Source organism: Betta splendens, chromosome 22 (genome assembly GCF_900634795.4).
Source record: "Betta splendens chromosome 22, fBetSpl5.4, whole genome shotgun sequence".
Taxonomy (NCBI): domain Eukaryota; kingdom Metazoa; phylum Chordata; class Actinopteri; order Anabantiformes; family Osphronemidae; genus Betta; species Betta splendens.
In genome coordinates, this window is record NC_040900.2 from 4,692,668 (window position 1) to 4,710,999 (window position 18,332).

An 18,332-nucleotide genomic window follows, 5' to 3' on the forward strand; every position below is an offset into this window, starting at 1 on the left:
TGGGAGTTCGTGCGCTTGCTGGCTGCGCCTCTAGTAGAAACAAGCCAGACGCCCTCAGTGGGAAAGTGAGAGACGCACACAGGCGAGGTTGAAGTGGGGGAGACTGCAGAAGCAGAGGTGGATGCGAGAGGAGAGCGATGGAGAGCTGGTTGCGCCGTCTGCCGCCAGACACAAACATATGGGCCATTTAAATGAGAGCACGGAGGCATCCGGCGACCCGCACACGCAGTGGTAGGTGCCTGCGAGTCCACGTGTCTGCGTTTGCGGGACGTGCGTGAATGGAACGCGTCGGGGCTATTAATAACCCGCAGCGCGTTCATCATCTTCAATTCACGAGCAGCTGCGCTTGTGCGGTCGCTCTCTGCAGATGTTCCTCCTGCATCAGCACGGAGTGCGTCTCAGTCCGGCCGAAAGGCGAGGAAAAACAGCATGTAACGTCCACGCATACGCGATTGAAGGTGCGTGTGTGCAAAGGCAAATACCTTCACCTGACAGCGAGGTGAGCCTTGTGATGCACAGATGATGATGCCCCACAACAGGTGTGTCCGCCTCGTGTCTCTCAGCTCCTGTTTTTGCTGTCAAAGAATTCTGGTGACCGAACAAGAAATACCGCCGCATTTACGAGCTGATCCGCGCAAAGTCTGCGCTGGCAGAGGCCGAGCTGACGCGTTATGCGCTGCAGGTGACACCCGATGACAGCTCCGGGAGCTGATGTGTTCGTGGCAAACACTAGCACGACTTCCCAGAATATCGCTTACTGTAAAGTGAGCTACGTGTGATCGGCCGCCCCGTGACTATATTCAGCCACAGGCTGCGCTTTGTTTGCATTGAAGTTGTACAGGTTAATTATCACGTGATAGACGTGATAGCGCAGCAATGTTTTCAATTAGTTATAGGTTTGTTTTTGTTGGTTTAAACGTGAGAAACGCGCGAAACTATCCCAGGCAGCCTGAGCTGTTCCATCCATTTATGGGATGTTCTGAGTGAAAAGCCCAGCTGTTTCTAATAAATAGCACATCTGATGATGACATCAGTCTCGCCTTTTTGGAGGCTAAAGGGGATTAAATGGTCTGCGTCTCTGTCTGTGTGTGCCCACGTGAGTCACGCGCGCCCGTGGCCGTCTCGCCGCCGTCCCCGGAGGGCGTTCTTCAAGACAACGCAGCCGGACGCACTCCGCATCCAGACGCCGGCGCGCGCTGGATTCCTCCAAGGTCGCCGCTCGCCATCAGTCGTCGGGCTGTGACGTAGCGGCACGCGGCAGGACTCGCACCTCAGCGCCGCTATTCGTGCGCCAAAAGGCAGTGGGGGTGTTTTTGTTTTTTGGGGGGGCAGAATCCACACACGCCCTGTCACACGGAGACTTTCCAGGTCGTCGTATCCTAGCAACAGTGACAGACATCGACCGCTCCGTCTCCTCCCGTCCACCGCCGGAGCCGTGAAGCCAGAGCTGCATCCGCATCCCGGAGCGCCGTCTCTATTGTTGCCGCGTCCGCCTGCCTCTGTTTTCATCGCCTCGTGCCGCCGCGCGCGTCTCAGCCTCGGGTCTTTTTCTTTTTGGCTTCTGCAGCTGCTTCAGAACAGATGTAAAGGACGAACTCCCTATTAAGCTGTTGAATTTTTAGACGTTCTTTGGCTTTTGCGCGCGCAATAATGTGTATGTCGTGCGTTTTTCCTGCAGACAGCGTCTAAGCAGACCGTTCTTGGCTCTATGAGAGTCTCTAAGACGATGTTGTCCTTTTTCTGTTCACTTTGCGTCCGTCTTTGCTTTTACCAGAATGGATCCACAGTTTCCTGAGAGGCAGCCGCTGGCATCAAAGCGCTGATCTATTTTTGCACTCGTGTGTCTTCGGATCTTCGGAGGCGACCGTTCAAGATGCAAACTCCGGCCTCTATGGTGATGGGAATTGTCTTCGCCCCCTTGGGACTGGTCCTCGTCCTCACCGCCGCCATCACCCCTCAGTGGAGGGAGAGACAGGCCCGTCTGGGCACGACCGGGCACGGGTCCCTTCTCCGGGCCGGACTCAGAGGTCAGGGAGCGGTGGCCAGAACCGGGCCGGCTGACGCCCCGCTCATGCTGCGCACCGATGGGCTCTGGGAGAGCTGCCTGCAGGTGGAGCACTCTGAGCTGAAGCAGTGCTGGCCGGTGACGGGCCCATATCGGAGGGACCCCCGGGTCCGCCTGGCGCAAGGCCTGGTGCTGACCTCCCTGTTCCTGTGCGGCACCGGCATCGTCCTGGCCTGCATCGGGGTGCGGTGCTGGACGGACCTGCCGCTCAGGGGCGTGGCGGCCACGGGCGGACTCCTGGTGGTGACGGCCGGGCTGCTGAGCCTGACCGCGCTGGGCGTGTACACCCACAGCCTGGGTCGGCTGGGCATGGCGGAGCCGGGCCGGGGCCGGGGCCCGGCTCAGCACCGGGTCCCCCAGCCGGGCCTGCGTGCGGCCGGCTCGCTCTACTTCGGCTGGCTGGGCTCCTGCCTGCAGGTGCTGGGGGGCAGCGCTCTGCTGCTCAGCTTCAAGCGGCCGCAGTGCTCCACCTGTGCGCCCTGCCCCCACCTGCCCCCCCGCCGCTCGCGTCCAAAGATCAGCCACAGGCCCGACGCAGACGCGTACGAAGTCAGCTGCTAGAGCGCCTCCACGTTCCCAGGAGACTAGAAAACACCTCCGAACGAGCAGCTGAGCAGCTCCTGACTGGCAGACTGTAAGATCAGACGGGAACACGATGAACGTAACCGACTCCCGACATAAAGAGACACTTGGTTGGTGAAATGCAATGTGATTCAACATACAATGTAGGAGAAGTGATCCAGATGGTCGCGTCTGAAAAGAGCTAAAGTTCCTGCTGCCTTTAACGTGTGACTCCAGACCGACGGCTCGTCTTGTGCTGCCTTTTCCATTCTAGCCATGCTTTTGTACTGTTAACAAGGAAAGTGACTTTTCTGTGTCCGAACAAAACTGTGAACTGTAAAATATTTGTGCTGAACTTTGTGTCAGTTCTATTTACTGTATGATTTTCTGTTAAATGGATATTGAATATACTATTATTCAGCCTCTTTATGCCTTTCAGTACATTTAAGTTTTCTTTCTTCTCTTATTTCGTAAAAATAATAATCGGGTCACTGTTAAATCACCCCAACCTGTTTCTTAGGCCGTTGTACACGTTTGTATGATACTTTTACTACGACGCCTTTGTCAAGTTAATGTGATATTACTGACGAGGAAATGTCAACGTTTAAAACAAAGGTGTTTGCGGAGGAGCACGCTCAACAGGGTGTTGTTTAAGCTTATTTAATTATTTGTTGGTGTTAAATTGTCATATTGTGTTTATACATGTTGGTGCATTCTGCATTTAATAAAACAGTACAACAATATCTCACTATATATTATTGTGTAAAATTAGGAGAAGAGAGATGTTATATTTAAATAAAGCTTGTATTGAACATCAGAATAATAATTTTGATTCGACTGCACTAATAGTCTCATCCATTACACTGTGTGTGCAGCTCTGCTTCTCTTAAACAAGCCGACACTCATGAAGCTGTATTGTTACAGTAAACTGCAGATCAGGCTCAAAGGACGAAGGGAAATGTGTCGTGATGAGGGCGTCTCACTCTGCACAAACACTGTTCAAAATGAACACTCCAGCGAATGAGAGGCTGTAAACCTATTACTGCCACATCTACCAACCTCAGTTCATTACATCTGTTCACCGAGGGCACAGCTCCAAACAAAAGACAGGCACAAAAGGTGAGGTTCCACCTGTGACGTGTTTATAACCTGTAGCTGCGTATGAGCCAAGGTCGCACACTTACATCCTCAGGTGATGGAACAACAACTACCACAGCTGCGTTTCTGGATTGAATTGTCTGTGCAAAACATTGCATCTGTTTACATTTATTAAGGTAAAGTCAATGAGCAGATACAGTATTTATGCTACAAATCTATGTACATAACAAAATGACAAGACACAGGTTCTTACTGAATTTAAAAAAATCTAAATGCTCCTATTATCATCAGCGGAACAAGAATATAAATACATATTGAATTCAGATTGACACTTGGCAAATTGTTCAGACTCTTATTTTCTCTGCTCGGAGCACGTAACACATTTCACCGACGTCACCGATTAAAGTCATTCACGGGTGAGTCGAACCTCCGTCGCCCTGTCACGTCTTCACGCTGTCCGACTGCTAAATGTAGAAGCTCTCGCCCAACTCCCTGTTTATGGAATCCTGCAGCGAGCCCAGGGACAGCTCCAGCACCGGGCTGCTGCCGGGACTCGGGGAGCCGCGCGGGATCTCGGGCACCGGATCGGCCTCTGCGTCCACTAGCTGCTCGCCATCGCTCAGTCTCAGCCCGTACGCGCCCTCAGTCAATGTGGTGGCTGTTTCCATAGCGACGGTTTCCAAGGGAACCTCCTTGACGGGTGTGTCCTGTACCGCTGCATTGTCCCCTCCTTCCGAGGCCTTGGGTGGACGCTGCCTGTCGATTTCCAACACCAGTTCCTCGTTCTGCTGCCTCCACTGGCGGTACTTTGACGGCGTCAGGTTGGGGTCCTCCAGGACTTTGTTGATCTGCAGCAGCTCTGCCTCTCTCGCCTGCAAAGTGTGCCACAGGAGTTAGGAGTCCAATCAGGTTTGGGACCAGAGGATCAGGAAAGTGTCATTAATCTCATTAAAGGAGAGGCTGGCAGCCTGAGCATCGTTGCCTGCTCACCTTCAGGGTGCTCTCCAGGGCCCGGAGCTTGTGAGCGAACTCATTGATGACGGGATTCTTGTTGCGTCGGATGAACGATTTCCTGAAGTGATCGTGTGTGAGTGGTTGCTCGTGGCCGATCAGGGAGACTCCTCCCTTCTTTATGCTGTTCAACATCAAGCTCATCTCATCTTCTTGAGAGCCTTTTCCCAAAAATGGAGACAGACGGGAGGTGGAAAGTTGTTACCACAACAACTACAACATAGGCAAATATCCTGGTTGCATTTGAAACATGCTGTGGTGAAAATTTTAAATCCCAAGTACAAATGATCAAAACATCCATTTTGCAGAATAAGTCTTGAAAATTGAACCACTACAAGCAACGACCTAATCGCATGAGTCCAGTCTAATACCTGCTCCTTTGCTGCCCCCTGGTGGCGAGGTTGGCGGCGGCACTTTGCTCGTCTTCCCTTTGGGTCGAGGCAGAGTGTCCGACTGCACCTTCTGAGACACACAATGAAACTCAGGGTGAACTAAATGACACGTCGCATGGCGTGCGTGGTCTCGTGCGTGAGTGCGCGTCTGACCTTGTCCTTGTTTGGTCTGAGCGGCGAAGGCGACCTCTCGCCCTCGGAGTCGGTCTCACTGTAACACTCTGGCAAATGAACAGATGTTAAATTAATGACATGACCTCAGAATGTCAACACATTCAGTGCAACATGTGCACTAATTTATATTCTACTTTTTAAGTGACCTCAATCTTTTTAATTAGCTGTCAGGACTTATAATTGCATATTAAACTGCAGGTAACCATAGCAACAGCAATTATGCTCCATTCTTTGTTAGGAGGTCACAGTGTTTCTCAGACTATCATGACAACCGACAAAACATTATTTGTCTCTAAAGGTACGATCTCTGTTGTTGTCAGTAAATGCTTATGTTTTAGAGATCAGGGGTCTGTATGACTTATATGATACCTTCTTCACTATCTGGACCTTTGTGGAACTTCTTGTGCTTTTGTATGGCTGTAATCAGACAGTTAATCCACCTGAAGAGAGACAAATAACAGCATCGTTAATAAATCTGAACTAAAAAAAAAATTAACATTTGCATAAATTAATGTTACATAAAACAGCATCAACCAAAGGCCTGCAGGGGGCGCTTTAGACCAAGAGACTCCTTTAACAAAGCTTGATATTGGTGCTAGATCCTTTTATTACAGTAGTTAGTCTTCAGAGTCATAACAACTGATGTGGTGTAGTAGTGGTAATTTATAAAAGTCATGTAGCGGCGGCTCAGTGGGAAAAGGCCATAAACGTGTGAGGTTCTGCTGGAGCCGACTCACTTGCTCATGTCGCTGACGTGGTCGGCGGCGAAGAAGAAGTTCTGAAATCGCTGGTGGCACATCTTAAACACGCTGGCGGCGAGAGAACGGAGAGCAGGGAGTGAATCTCATTACGGTGGATGCAAACAACGCCTCAGTAAAAGGAAAACGAAGCAAAGCCTCGTCCTCTGTCTCAATGTGTCAGATGCGTTAAGAGCCCATTAATTCACAAGCTACAGTCATTTTTTAAAACAGAGAAGATAAAACTCTGTGGTTTCCAGCATTGTGTTTATAACTACTGCCTAAAGTCCAAACAAAGCTTCCAATGTGCACAGGAACAATAACACGACTGTTTCAACCCACCCAGTTATGTTTAAGACCTTTAACACGATCTTTCATAAGAGCTACAAACACTGGCTCACAGATTCTCACAGATTCCTAAATCAGATGTTCTTCCTTACTATTTCCTCTTGTGATCTCCAGCGCTCTCGATGTCGTAGCTGGCTATGTTAACCAGACCCTCCGCCTTTTCATCCTAGAAAAACAGGGATAAACAGTTTAGAAGACAGGAAGACCAGTATCAGTACCGCAACCCCACTTCATCCAAGAAGGAAACGGTGTAAGAAAATTACATTTTGGACGTGATGTCAGCAGAATGTTTTGAATGTTGGCAATATTGGACGGAAGTTGCAAATCAAAGCACTGACGCCCACCTGCTGGGTGGTGTACCAATAAAGTGAAGGCCCCTTGAGGATGAACCAGAAGCGCTGCCACTTCTGGGTGAGGAAGAGGCTGCTGTCCTTCCTCTTCTTCCACAGCCAGCCGTCGCAGTCGGGTTTACCCAACTCCCGGCAGGACACGCGGCGCCGACTCATAACCGCCGTCATTCCTGGCAAAGAAAATGTGAAATGTTCAAAAGAGGGTTTTATTTTTTTAGCAGTTTTTTTATTTTATCTTGTCGATGAGTTACCTTTAGTTGAGCTCTTCTTACCCTCCTTGTTCCCCTGAGAAGATGTGAGAAAGTTCAGTGCTTTAGTTTTTATTTTTAATAGTTTTAATTCTTTTCAAACTAAACTTTCTGGCGGCGAACTAATCGTTATGTCTCACCGTTTGTCCCACCATCACAGGACAGGACTTGACGCTGGCCGTTTCCTGATTGCCTGTCTGAGGAGAGGAGCTTCTGAATGAGGCGGACCTCAGGGGCGAGGGGCTCCTGAACGACGCCAAGTTTAGCGGGGAAGAGCTCCTGAAGGACGGCAATCGCAGCGGCGAAGAGCTTCTGGTTGACGAGGTCTGGGCTCGTCTTCTGATCGCCGGGGAAAGCTTGAAGCTTGAGTCCAGACTTTCCAAATCCCCTGAGAAAAATTGTATTGACGTGAATTGAATTTGTAGTAACAACATATTTTAAGAACTATATATGTCTAGGGGGCACCCTGGAGGACGGGGCTTGAGCCCCCCCAGCCCCCCTTTCATCACGTGCCTGCTAAGGGTTAAGATTATTCATTCATTCGTGATATAACACAAGAAGCTGGACCCAGCAGTAAATAAAAACCAGCGTAAGTGGTTTTCTTCCGTTCTGTTTCTTACCTGACCCCAGGCTGATACTCAGACTCCTCTCGAGCTCAGGGGACTCAGGCTGCTCCTCTATCAATTGTATCTCTGGCCCCTTCCTGTGATCATAAAGAGCCATTTACAGCAGATGAAGGAATATGATAATCAAAGAACAATCAGTTTTTAAAACATGTCTGTATTAATATAATATGAACCCACATAGTTTACAGGTCAATAGGTAAATAAGTTTCAAATAAATTAAATATACCAGTGATCTGTTTTTTTCCCTTGTGTCATTCTCTTGGTTCAGGACGTGACAGGATTATTTACCACCTTAATGCACCATTTACTCCCACTCTCTGCGTTTGACTTGTCGTGCTCTTCAGGCCTCTGCCTCTGATTCCCTTTCCACCGCTCTAGTTTCGAGCCTTCTACATTTTTCACCTTCACATTCTTCGTTTGTCTGAACCTCGCTGCCCTTGTCATCCTCTTCTCTTCTCGTGCTCTTCTCTCATTTCCAGTCAGCAGCGATTGTGGGCGTAGACGGTGGAATTTGAAGCATGTGTGACTTCACTAGGAAGCTCAGCTCTACTGACTAAATCTCAGTTCTATCCTTCTAAGTCAGCATGTTGAGAGTTATTACACGTCTTGAGTTTCCTGAGATGAGGGCATTTCCCACAGGTCAGCTACAGTATATGTCACATGTCAACAGCTAGTTCTCACATGGGGTCAAATAATACCACATGCAGGCCTTTATGCTACTGTTAAATAAAAGTTTAATTGATATGTGTGCAGTCAGAGGTTTATTAAATATTAATAAGATTGTTTTAGAGAACAAGAGGAATCCAGCTTTGTTTAGGTTTTAATAAATCATAAAGCCTAATGCAAACATAACATTACAACCTAATATTAGCCACAATAACACCGCATTAAAGACAAACCAAAGGACAAAAGCTCGTTAATGTCTCACCTAAAAGACAGAGACTTGACAGAAGCTGCTACCCTCTGCAGGACGGACTGCTTGGGGTCGCCCTCTTCGCTCTGCTCCTCTTCCTCTTCCTCGATCTGAAAAGAAATGACAAGTCGTTGTAAGTGTGCGCTCAGCATAAGGAGGTGTTCGTCTGCTCGCTCGCGCGAGTCCTAAGAGACGCGGTAATTAATGTACACACACACACACACACACACACACACACACACAGACACGTTAAAAGGCTAAGTGTGCTCCTTCACTTTACACTAGCAGATAGGTGGAATAGTCACAAGTGGGTGTAAAGGCGTGCAAGTGTTTATGGAAACCCGTCCCAAGTGATGTTGACAGGAGCCTGAAGAGGCAGCGCTTGTTTGCTTTCCCTCGACATGAACAGAACGTGTTTCACTGCTGGATATAATTAGCCTGAAGTGACTTTCACTGCTAAATAATGAGAATCGTGCGTGTGCAAACGAAACTGCTCATTTGGGGATTCCTCTAATTGCTTCACAGAGATTAGGCTGTTACTGTGTTCCGTGCAGGTGCTGTGCGGCCTGCTGTACCTGCGTGGGGGGGGGTCTCCGGACCGAGACCCTGCGAGCTGCCGAGCCAGGGATCCTCTTCAGCACCAGGGTCACTCCGCTGGGATTCTCCTGCAGCTTTTTCACCAGATTCTCTCTGCTCCAGCCCACCTGACGCAGCAGCACAGAGGTCCTGTAACATACAGTACTGCGGCCCAGCAACACAAACAGGCTCCGGATCCGCCTCACTCACCACTACTTGGTCATTGACTTGAATCACTTCATCGCCCGCTAAGATGTTCACATCACTCGAAGGCTGCAGAGAAAGAGGCAAACTATTTAAAGACAGAACTAATAATGATGTTTTGAATTGGATTCTGTATGATAAAAAGGATAAAAAGTCAGACTTGTTAATCATGTAGCAGTGCACACAGCATTAGCAGTGATAGCGTGGGATGAAATGGGGGGGTTGGTTACTGTCGATGACATCATGGAAAAAACACATCTCCCCTTCTCATTATCCTGTTTTAGAAGCCCTCCTGCTTACGACAAACACTCCTCCGTCCTTCTACTGCTTTGAGGCGCTTGATCTGACCTTTGGCATCATTTTTCCAATTTTACTTTTCCCACAGAAGTGTTTATGCTTTTATTCAGTCAAGTCAAAAAAACATCAGCCCACTTTGCACTGTTTCACTACACAGTTACTACATATATTTGTTTTATTTTATAATGTTCGTGTTTATGACATACTGTAGGAACATAATGCATCACATGCTGACTGTTTACATGCACATGGCCGCATTTGAAACAAGCAGCCTCAATTGGATATTTATAAATTTGCAGCAATCGGTTTCAAATTCGAGGCCGGGAAATATAAGCCTGCAGCTAAAATAGTCTGTCGCACAGAATATACAAGGGGAATTCTGCCCAGCATCAAGCTCATGCTTCCATAATAAATGGATCTAAATTAAAATTTCATACTTCAGCTGTGCAGAGCTGAATTTATTCCATTGGATATTGATCATTATCATTATTGAAAGCAACGGTAATATTTGCTTTGGGCACAAACACAGAAGCTAACTGGTGTATTTTTGATAAAGGAAGACTGACTCTGTCTGCGTAGAGGTGTCACCTCCAGCAGACTCACAGCTTGTTACCTGTTACACACTAACATGTCACTGTTCTGCCAGCAGAAATTCAAACGCTTCTGGATGTAACCCACACCTCTTGTCTCAGTACTCATCAACTTTTAAATCAATTTATTGCTTAAGAGACACAGAGTAAATGAAGGAGACTGACCTCAGCAGCAGTGCCCGTCACATAGTGGTTACTGGCACCGGTGGACGTTATCTCAATGCCCTGAGAGGAACAGAAACAGAAACGTGACTCACACTTCATTCTGATGAACAGCATGAGTTAGGAACTCTACATGTGACCTCGCCAAAGTGATTCATCAAATAGGATCCGTAGCGACTGATACTGTACGTCTTGTAATTGTCCCCGCTGTTAGATGTATTAGGCCTGAAATTACCCATGATTGATGACTGTAGGTATCGGTCACGAGCAGAGCCAACTAATCATGTCCTACAAAGCCCAGGTCAAATAATCAATACATGTCATGTGACAACATGAACATAAAGGTATTTGTACTTGGGCCAGAAATGACTAACAATCTGAAAAAAACAGCTGCTAATGAATCTTTGATTGAGCGCTATGGCGTTGTCATGGCAATTTTATAGTTTATTACATATAGTTCCCAAAGGTACAATAATAATCATGCATTGTAAGATTCTATTTGCCACCTACAAAATCATTGCTGGACGCTAAGACCTTCACCAGCAGTGCAGACTGAGTCACATTGTATTAGTCATGACTAAACAATTTTATCATTTTATCACATCCTTCTTTAGGAAAAACATGATTACATCATGTTTTGAGCCCGCACCTTTTTGCAGAGCTGGCCTCTTTCTAGATGATGTACATGTTTCACTCTTAATCAGGTTTAGTTTTCAGCTCTTGACGTAATTTGTAAGACTGTTCTCACTGTGTAGAGCTGCCCACCTGTTGCAGCCCCTGTTTCTCTGCTATCATGGGCGGTGACAGCATCAGTGAGCGACAGGTGTGTAAAATATACTCATTTGTAGGCAGCACACTGGAGATGATTAGGTGGTGGAAACTGGAACGTTATTACGGTCTAACAAAAGAGATTTTTACCTAATGGAGCGAATACACAACAGGAAAGAAACCAGATGACAGTAATTGCTCTCTACAATGCAGCGACTGAAAACGAAGTCATTAAGGGAGGAGCAGACTACAGTAGAAGTGTTAGAGCACGAGCTGTGGGCAGAGAAAACCTTCAGCTAGATGAAAGCAGCGATGAGTGGAACCAAATGGTGATGCAAATCGCTAGGCAATAATGAAGGCAAGAAAATGAATGCTGCAGAAGACAAAGGGATCAAATAAGGCAGAGAATGTGAGATTATGATCACAGCGAGTGATGGAATGAGTTAAAATGAGGGAACAGCAGTGAAACGCTGCGAGGACAGGACAATGGAGAGGTTTCAGAGATGATCAAGGACGCGAGTGCTGACTCTGAAGTAAAACATGTGTTTACCAGCTGATCGCCGGGCGACACGGGAACCAGGTCCACGCTCTGCAGCTGGGCGGAGTTGGCGAGAAGCGCCTCCGAGCCGGAGTTCAGGATCTCGTCGCACACGGCCACCAGCTGACGGCACTGGTGACGGAAACACACGGCGCAGAGTTGGAGATCAAAAGCAGCACCGAGAGGAGGGAACGTTGAGGGGAGCCAGCGATGGGACTTACTACGGAGATGACGTCCTTCTCCTTCTCATAGGCCGTGGTGTCCTGGCGGGAGAGCAAAGCAGAGTTACAGGAGCCGGGATCACAAGGCAAAGCGGCAACAGGGCATCCCACAGCGCGTCGCGCTAGTATTGATTCTTGAAAATGGGACAGTCTAGCATCAAACCCGCGTCCTATTTCCTGCTCACAGCACGAGTACGGAAATGACAGGCCTCAGGTTTCCTGAGCAAAAACAGCAACACAACAGAGATCCCTCACGGTGCGTACTGTCCAGCTAATCCATGCTAATCCCCAGCACTGTACAGCGTGAGCATGTGCCCTCACAGCTCTTTATCTGCACTGTATGCGTGAGCACGGCGGCCACAGGCCACCAGCTCCTGGGAGGAGGCCAATGAACGCCCCTGAAGGCAGCACGAGGCCAGCGAGCTGCTCCGAGAGCTGGAGATGAGTGGGAGGAGGAGGAGGAGGAGGAGGACGAGGACGAGGGGTTAAAAGGAAACAGCGCCGGTTGTTTACGCAGCAATGCAGTCATTAAACGCTGCCACTGCCTCTAAGCTAATCTGATGATGTGATGAGTTACATGAGGGATTGTTGAGGACAACTAATCCCTGTGAAATGTAACAAGGGATCAACAGTGAACCCAGTTGGATTTGGGAGCTAATTAAAGGCTGTGACACCAGGGGGGAGGGAGGGAGGCTGTGACCGGGAGGCGTCTCTCATGATCCTGATTTCCTCTGCGGTTTGTGCAGTTGAACTCAGCGATTACCTCTACTTTTGGTGCACATGTTACAATGAACTTGACCCGTCGCGGATCAGACGTGTGACACGAGCCTGCTGCGTGTTCGAGGGCGTGTGCGCTGCAGCCGGTCGCCTCCCACGTGTTTCTGTTTTAGACACACGCGGTAAAAATACACTTGCAGCGAAACACGTCACGGTGAGTCGTCCCGTCAGAAAAAGGAAGTGACACGGACTTGGGCCACAGGTTCACTTCTGCAGTGAAACGTCTGGTTTCCCATTGATTGTGACTTCCGGACCAAGGAGCAATGTCACCCGTTTGCCTCATTTAAAGCCCAGCCGCTCTCAGCACTCATTTCACTGCATCCCGTGCATCCGGCGTCGCAGCGCGTGGCCCGATCACGCGCTCAGGAACACTAACCTGCAGCCTCACAAATTAAAAGCTCGACTTATTTACATCCTGTGACATCATCACTCACATACTGCTATTTATTCACCATCTTCTCATCCTATGCACCCATCTACAGCCACATACTGTACTTCGTAACGGCTTCAGTCGCCACTTCTCCCCAGTCTGTGTGTGCTGCACCATTACAGCTTGATAAGCAAATAACATAATGAAAATAGCACTTGATTAACAGCACCTGAAGAGGCCACTTTCATTCAGGATCACATACCTCAAAGCCCCGTACCAGTGTGAGTACAGTTCCCCCGTCCTTAACCGGTCCTCGGTGCTCAGCGACGTGTGTCTACTGCCTCCTGACTACTTCAGCCTAGGATCCCAACAACACCAGCTGACTGCTGACCTCGATCGCCCCCAGGGTGCGTGTTTGTGCCCACACACACACACGGAGAGTCTGTTCTGGTGTGTGAAGGATGTGGTGTTGCTTCTGCGAAAGCTGAGCGTTAAATCACGTCATCAGGCGTCACCGGACCTTCGTGACACCATCCTCCACCGTCTGAACCCGGCCGTGGTACCGGGCCTGACAGTTGCTATGACGTCCACGCTGCCAATCATCACATTACATAATACTCCTAACTACAGCGCACCTGCACATATGAAACTGCCCTAGTGGACGAAATGCTCGACTGATAGCTTTCAGTCACCTGCGTGCACATGAACACGTGAGCACAAAGTTCAAAGACAGGAACTGAGCAAACAATGGTCAGTGATTACAGAACGATGATTGAGCTGAGAGAAGCAGGCAGCGCTTCACCTCAGCCGCCGGTGAATGGACACAACGGGCCACGGGCTCAAATCCGATTCACTCTGCAGCAGCAACAAGCTAAATCCGTCCCTGAAATCCCCCCCCCCCCCCCCCCCCCCCCAACTCCCCCTCGACTTCGCCTCCGTGCCTCTAGGTCCGTGAAAAACAATAACACCGCACCAGTGTTTCTATTTCCACCTGGAGGTCCCGCAGGCCTGTTCCAAAGCCGGTTCTCACAGCGTTTAAAACACGGCCGGAGAATCGCCTCATTATTAAACATTCCACAATTCGACATCGCCGATCGTGAAAATGAACTCGTGCACCCGTGAGCAGAGAGCAGAGAGCAGCATCACCTAGCGGAGCGTTATCCAATCAGAGAGGCCAGAACTGTACCTGTGGCGTCGGGCACGGGTCCAGCGCTAAACATAAACTCCTCTTTCACCCACACCTCCGGTCGTACCTTGGTCTCCTTCCCTTTCTAGGCTGTGTTTGTCAGACTCTTTTTGTGCAGCGTGAGGTAACAGTGGTTCCCGCTGCCTGTTGTCCTGCTGCGGACACTCCCCCGCGAGTCAGAAGTCATTGCACCGGCGCTTCAGTCCCTCTCTCAGTCTCCTCCTCCTCCAGCGACCGGCTACGCCTTTGCTCTACCCTTTGCCCCCCCCTCAGCAACAACAGATCGAGGCCTGCCTCTTCATTCCCCCTCAACTAGCCCTCAGTCACGTCCAAACACTGCACCTTCCTCCATTTCACTCATAAACGTCATCGCTCTGCGAGGAAGTAAACAGAAACGTATTCCAGCTCGGATCTTGAGCAACGCTTTCCTCCTGAGCTCCTGCAAGGTAGAGTTGCTTTCAACTATGCCAGGAATGTAAAGAGAAAGTATGCGTTACCAAAACCAAGCGGAGGAACGGGGATTGTGTTCGTGCTTCTGTTTCAGCCCTCCGACTTTAAAATAATTAGTCGACAGCACAATAGGTCGTAGTTCCTCAACGGAGGTCTGTCAGCGCTGCCAGAAACGGTGGTTCCGCTTAAGGTAAACACCCCCGGGTTTGTTTTTACAGAGTACGTTGAAAAGGGAAAAAGCGTGTGTGCATAACGTGGCTTATATGTCTAACCTTGTGCACGATTTCCCCGAGGTCCCTGCAGTAGCTGAATATGTGCTTGCTGGAGGTGAATCCGCTGTGCTCGAACAACTGGCACCTGCACCAGCGAGAGGAGAAGCGTTACCATTTCACAATAAAAGCTCAGGAAGAGGAGAAGACAGTGGAGGACACCCTCCTTACGAGCATCAGTCTATAAAGAGAATGTATCTGGGTGAAAAATAGCTGCGGAGCCGAACAGAACTGGAGTGGCGCATACATAAGAGTTAGGTAACCGCCCCCCCACGGACCTGTTGAGCAGCGAGAAGAGTCCTTTGGCCGAGGCGATGAGCTCCACCACCACCTGCAGAACGCCGGGCGGCAGCTTGCTGCTGCTGCGTCCGTCGTAGGCGTTGAGGCGCCAGCGGTTCTGGATGCCCATCTGGAGGGTGTGAGCGACGGCGCGCAGCTTCTCCGTGGCGCCGCGCAGGCTCTCGCCGCCGACGTCGTACTTCTGCAACGCACACAGCGGCGACGAGCGCTCTCTCACTTTGCTGCATAATCAGCGTGTGATGTGGGTCACAGCACTTCCCCTCAAAGAGGCCTAGTGCTGCAAGATGCATGTTCCAGTTCCAACATTATATATTTTTATATGTTTGCAAGGTTCTGGTTCAGGTTCTGGTCGTGATTCGCTCATGAGCTGAGCTTTGGACTGGTCAGGCCTTGCTTTTCCATATCAGCCAGTCTGAGCCGTGAATCTTTCATGGCCTTTTCAGCCGAGCCGTACAGTAGCTGTTAATTATGTAACGGAGCGCTAGAATATGCTGGGTCTGCTCCATGTGAGAGTCTGATGGTCGTTTTTATGAATGAGCGCAGTGTCGGTGCTTCACAGAGCGTCAGGAGGACACACACACACACACACACACACACACACACACACACACACACACACACACACACACACACACACACACAAAAACCTGCTGCTCTGTGTGGGTTGGAGTTTTGCTAAAAAAGTTCAAGCCCAGTAGGTGCAAACGCTATAGAAAAATCAGATTCCAATGTATTCACACACTAAAATGCTCATTTATAGTAGTAGTATCACAGACTGCTCAGTAATTCTACAACAGGCAGTTTAAGCAGCCTGAGCCGGAGTCCGGCTGTTGCGCCACCAGAGCTGGACCCTCGCCTGGTACTGTCCTTCTCAATTAAACAACAAAGGCCACTGTGGAAACACACAAACACCCACACACACACACACACACACCAACGCGGCCATTTCGGCATCCTACATGTAAAACTCCCTCGTCAAATTGGACAGGGAGGAACAATTAATTAGGCAGCGGAGGCAAAATGGGATCGAAGAGGAAACAGGGTCTATTGGTCCACTGAGAATTTGCATGCAAAGCATTAAACAGTGTTTTCATTATAAATCTCAACCGCTGTTGGAAAACTAAAGTCACAGTTTTATATGCTTGACTGGAGGCATTTTGTTATAAAAGTGAAGGGCTAAATTGCTGCATGTTGCTCAGGGCTCAAAGTATTTTGGTGAAGTGCTTATACGGTGTTAAACGCGGCTGCCGTGAGCTCCAGCAGGGAAAAAGCTGAAGTCTCACCAGCGAGCAGAGCTTCTCCACGGCCTCCAGGACCAGCTCCTGGTGGCCGATCTTCTGGACCCCCAGCCCTTCCAGGTCCACGGAGGTCAGCTGGAGCAGGTCCTGGCCGGACAGACGCCACTCTGACACCGGGTACTGGTGCATAATGGCGTCCAGACCTGGCCGCGGGACACACATATTTAAAAAAATCTCATACGTGTGAATGGAAAAGCTCAGATATGCATGAAGAGGCAGACACACGGACCAGATCCTTGTAGATGCTGGTTTCCTGAACTGAGTATAAACGTTTAGAAAAGAAGTAAAAGACAAAGTCACATCGTTCAACTGAATACTAGCACTAGGTATGTCCGCATGTAAACTGTACATTAGTCACTAAAACCATTTCAAAATAAAAGCATGCATGCTTTCCTGTTTTTAATTACATGCAAAAGCCAAAAGCAGACAAAGTGTGCTACTACAACACGATGAGTACACAGTACGCCTTAATGTCTTTAGTTAGTGAAGTAATTAGTTGGTTACGCATTCGTTGAGTAATGTACATTTCAGAAATAAAAGCACGTGACTCCCCCACTGGTAATACTGGATATTACTAGATTATTATAACTGAAGTATTGATACGGCAGAGGTGCTTTAAGTGTGTACTTCACTTTAATACATGCGACTTTTTCTTATTATTCCCAACTAGAGAGCGAAGTAATTCGTGTACTTTATACTGTATTAGGTGGTACTGTTACTCTCTGAGTGGCCTTCTCGGGGCAACGACGCCTTCAGTGTAATGATCGCTTCATTATGTCACACAGACACACAGCCGGGCTGCGTGTGCTTGCGGCAGCACGCTTGTCGAGGCCGATCGGGCTTCTCCCTCGGCGCGGGCCCACTTCCTCATTCCACCTCCACCTTTCACTTCCAAGGGGATTTGCGTGGCGCTTCTATTTCTGACCCGAGCCAAAGCACCTGAGAGGCGATCAAGCGCCTAAAGACGACGCGGCGCCACACGCTCCTCACCTCGGAGCCAGTCGCCGACTCTCTCCGCGCTCCACGACGATATATCCTCCATGCTCGGAGTCCTGCTGCAGTCGCTCGTTCACTTCCCAGCCGTCCTGGCCGATTTCTACTTCTCCGGGCTGCTGGAAGAAGAAATAGTTGATCCCGATTCGGAGTCGGACGATGACGACTGGCACTCCTTCTTACAGGTACAGGCAAGAGTGTCCCCCCCCCCCGCTGCGCCGTCAGCCAATAGTTCGGCTCTCGCAGCCTCGACCGGGGACCGAGACGCCTCCCTTCTACACCTTCCTACTCCTCCTCACCTGGAGGAACGGATCCTGCGCGCGAGGCGCTGCGGCCGCGAGGCTTCATAACTTCCCACATAGTTTTGCTTCTGCGCGCGTTTGCGTCATTCGGCCGCGTGGCGCACACGCAGCGCCGAGGAGAGGGATACAAGGCGTGGAGACAATAATAACAACAGAAACTGTACAGGTGGTCGCAGAAGGAGGTGAGGGTTGCGGCTGATTGCAACATAGCGCGACTATTACGCATTGGTAGAAAAACAAGCGCACCTCTGCGAGGTTTCCGTTGAAAATAAATGGGGTGAAATAACCTCCGTTGCGTGTCAACACGTCTAATCCTCTTTCACTGGCGAGGCAGCTTTACTGGAATCTCTCCAGTTTAGCGTTCTTCTCTGGACTCCACAGAACGAACAAGCGAATAGAGGAAGAATAAGTTTTAATAATGCATATTTATCCATATATACTGTACACATTGATGATGTGTTGTAGTCTCACATTATGATTTAGTCTTTGGGCACTTGGTTTCTTCCAG

The 18,332-nt window shown here is 49.2% G+C and overlaps 3 protein-coding genes across 4 annotated transcripts in view; 2 read left to right on the forward strand and 1 right to left on the reverse strand.

Moving 5' to 3' along the window:
* Positions 1 to 48: 48 nt before the first annotated feature.
* Positions 49 to 3,369, forward strand: cldn23l (claudin 23-like). Its single transcript, XM_029139707.3, has 2 exons — positions 49 to 231; positions 1,775 to 3,369. Exon 2 carries the CDS (start codon positions 1,874 to 1,876, stop codon positions 2,624 to 2,626), a length of 753 nt encoding a protein of 250 aa, XP_028995540.1. The 5' UTR covers positions 49 to 231; positions 1,775 to 1,873; the 3' UTR covers positions 2,627 to 3,369.
* Positions 3,370 to 3,746: 377 nt separating this feature from the next.
* On the reverse strand, positions 3,747 to 17,658 carry cnksr1 (connector enhancer of kinase suppressor of Ras 1). The gene is made up of 21 exons (XM_029139605.3): positions 17,520 to 17,658; positions 16,515 to 16,672; positions 15,210 to 15,412; positions 14,935 to 15,019; positions 11,880 to 11,921; positions 11,671 to 11,790; positions 10,356 to 10,415; positions 9,310 to 9,372; positions 9,099 to 9,227; positions 8,539 to 8,633; positions 7,605 to 7,687; positions 7,125 to 7,372; positions 6,988 to 7,021; positions 6,731 to 6,906; positions 6,479 to 6,552; positions 6,039 to 6,110; positions 5,671 to 5,741; positions 5,281 to 5,348; positions 5,107 to 5,197; positions 4,715 to 4,896; positions 3,747 to 4,596 (listed from the first exon to the last, which is right to left on the reverse strand). The coding sequence occupies exons 1-21, from the start codon at positions 17,569 to 17,571 to the stop codon at positions 4,189 to 4,191; spliced, it is 2,514 nt and encodes an 837-aa protein (XP_028995438.1). The 5' UTR covers positions 17,572 to 17,658; the 3' UTR covers positions 3,747 to 4,188.
* Positions 17,570 to 18,332, forward strand: part of rps6ka1 (ribosomal protein S6 kinase a, polypeptide 1) — a 32,280-nt gene continuing 31,517 nt past the window's right edge. For both annotated transcript variants that reach the window (XM_055505793.1, XM_055505794.1), the window contains exon 1: positions 17,570 to 17,707. In XM_055505793.1, coding sequence (XP_055361768.1) covers positions 17,570 to 17,707 — 138 coding nt within the window. The remainder of the gene's footprint in view (positions 17,708 to 18,332) is intronic.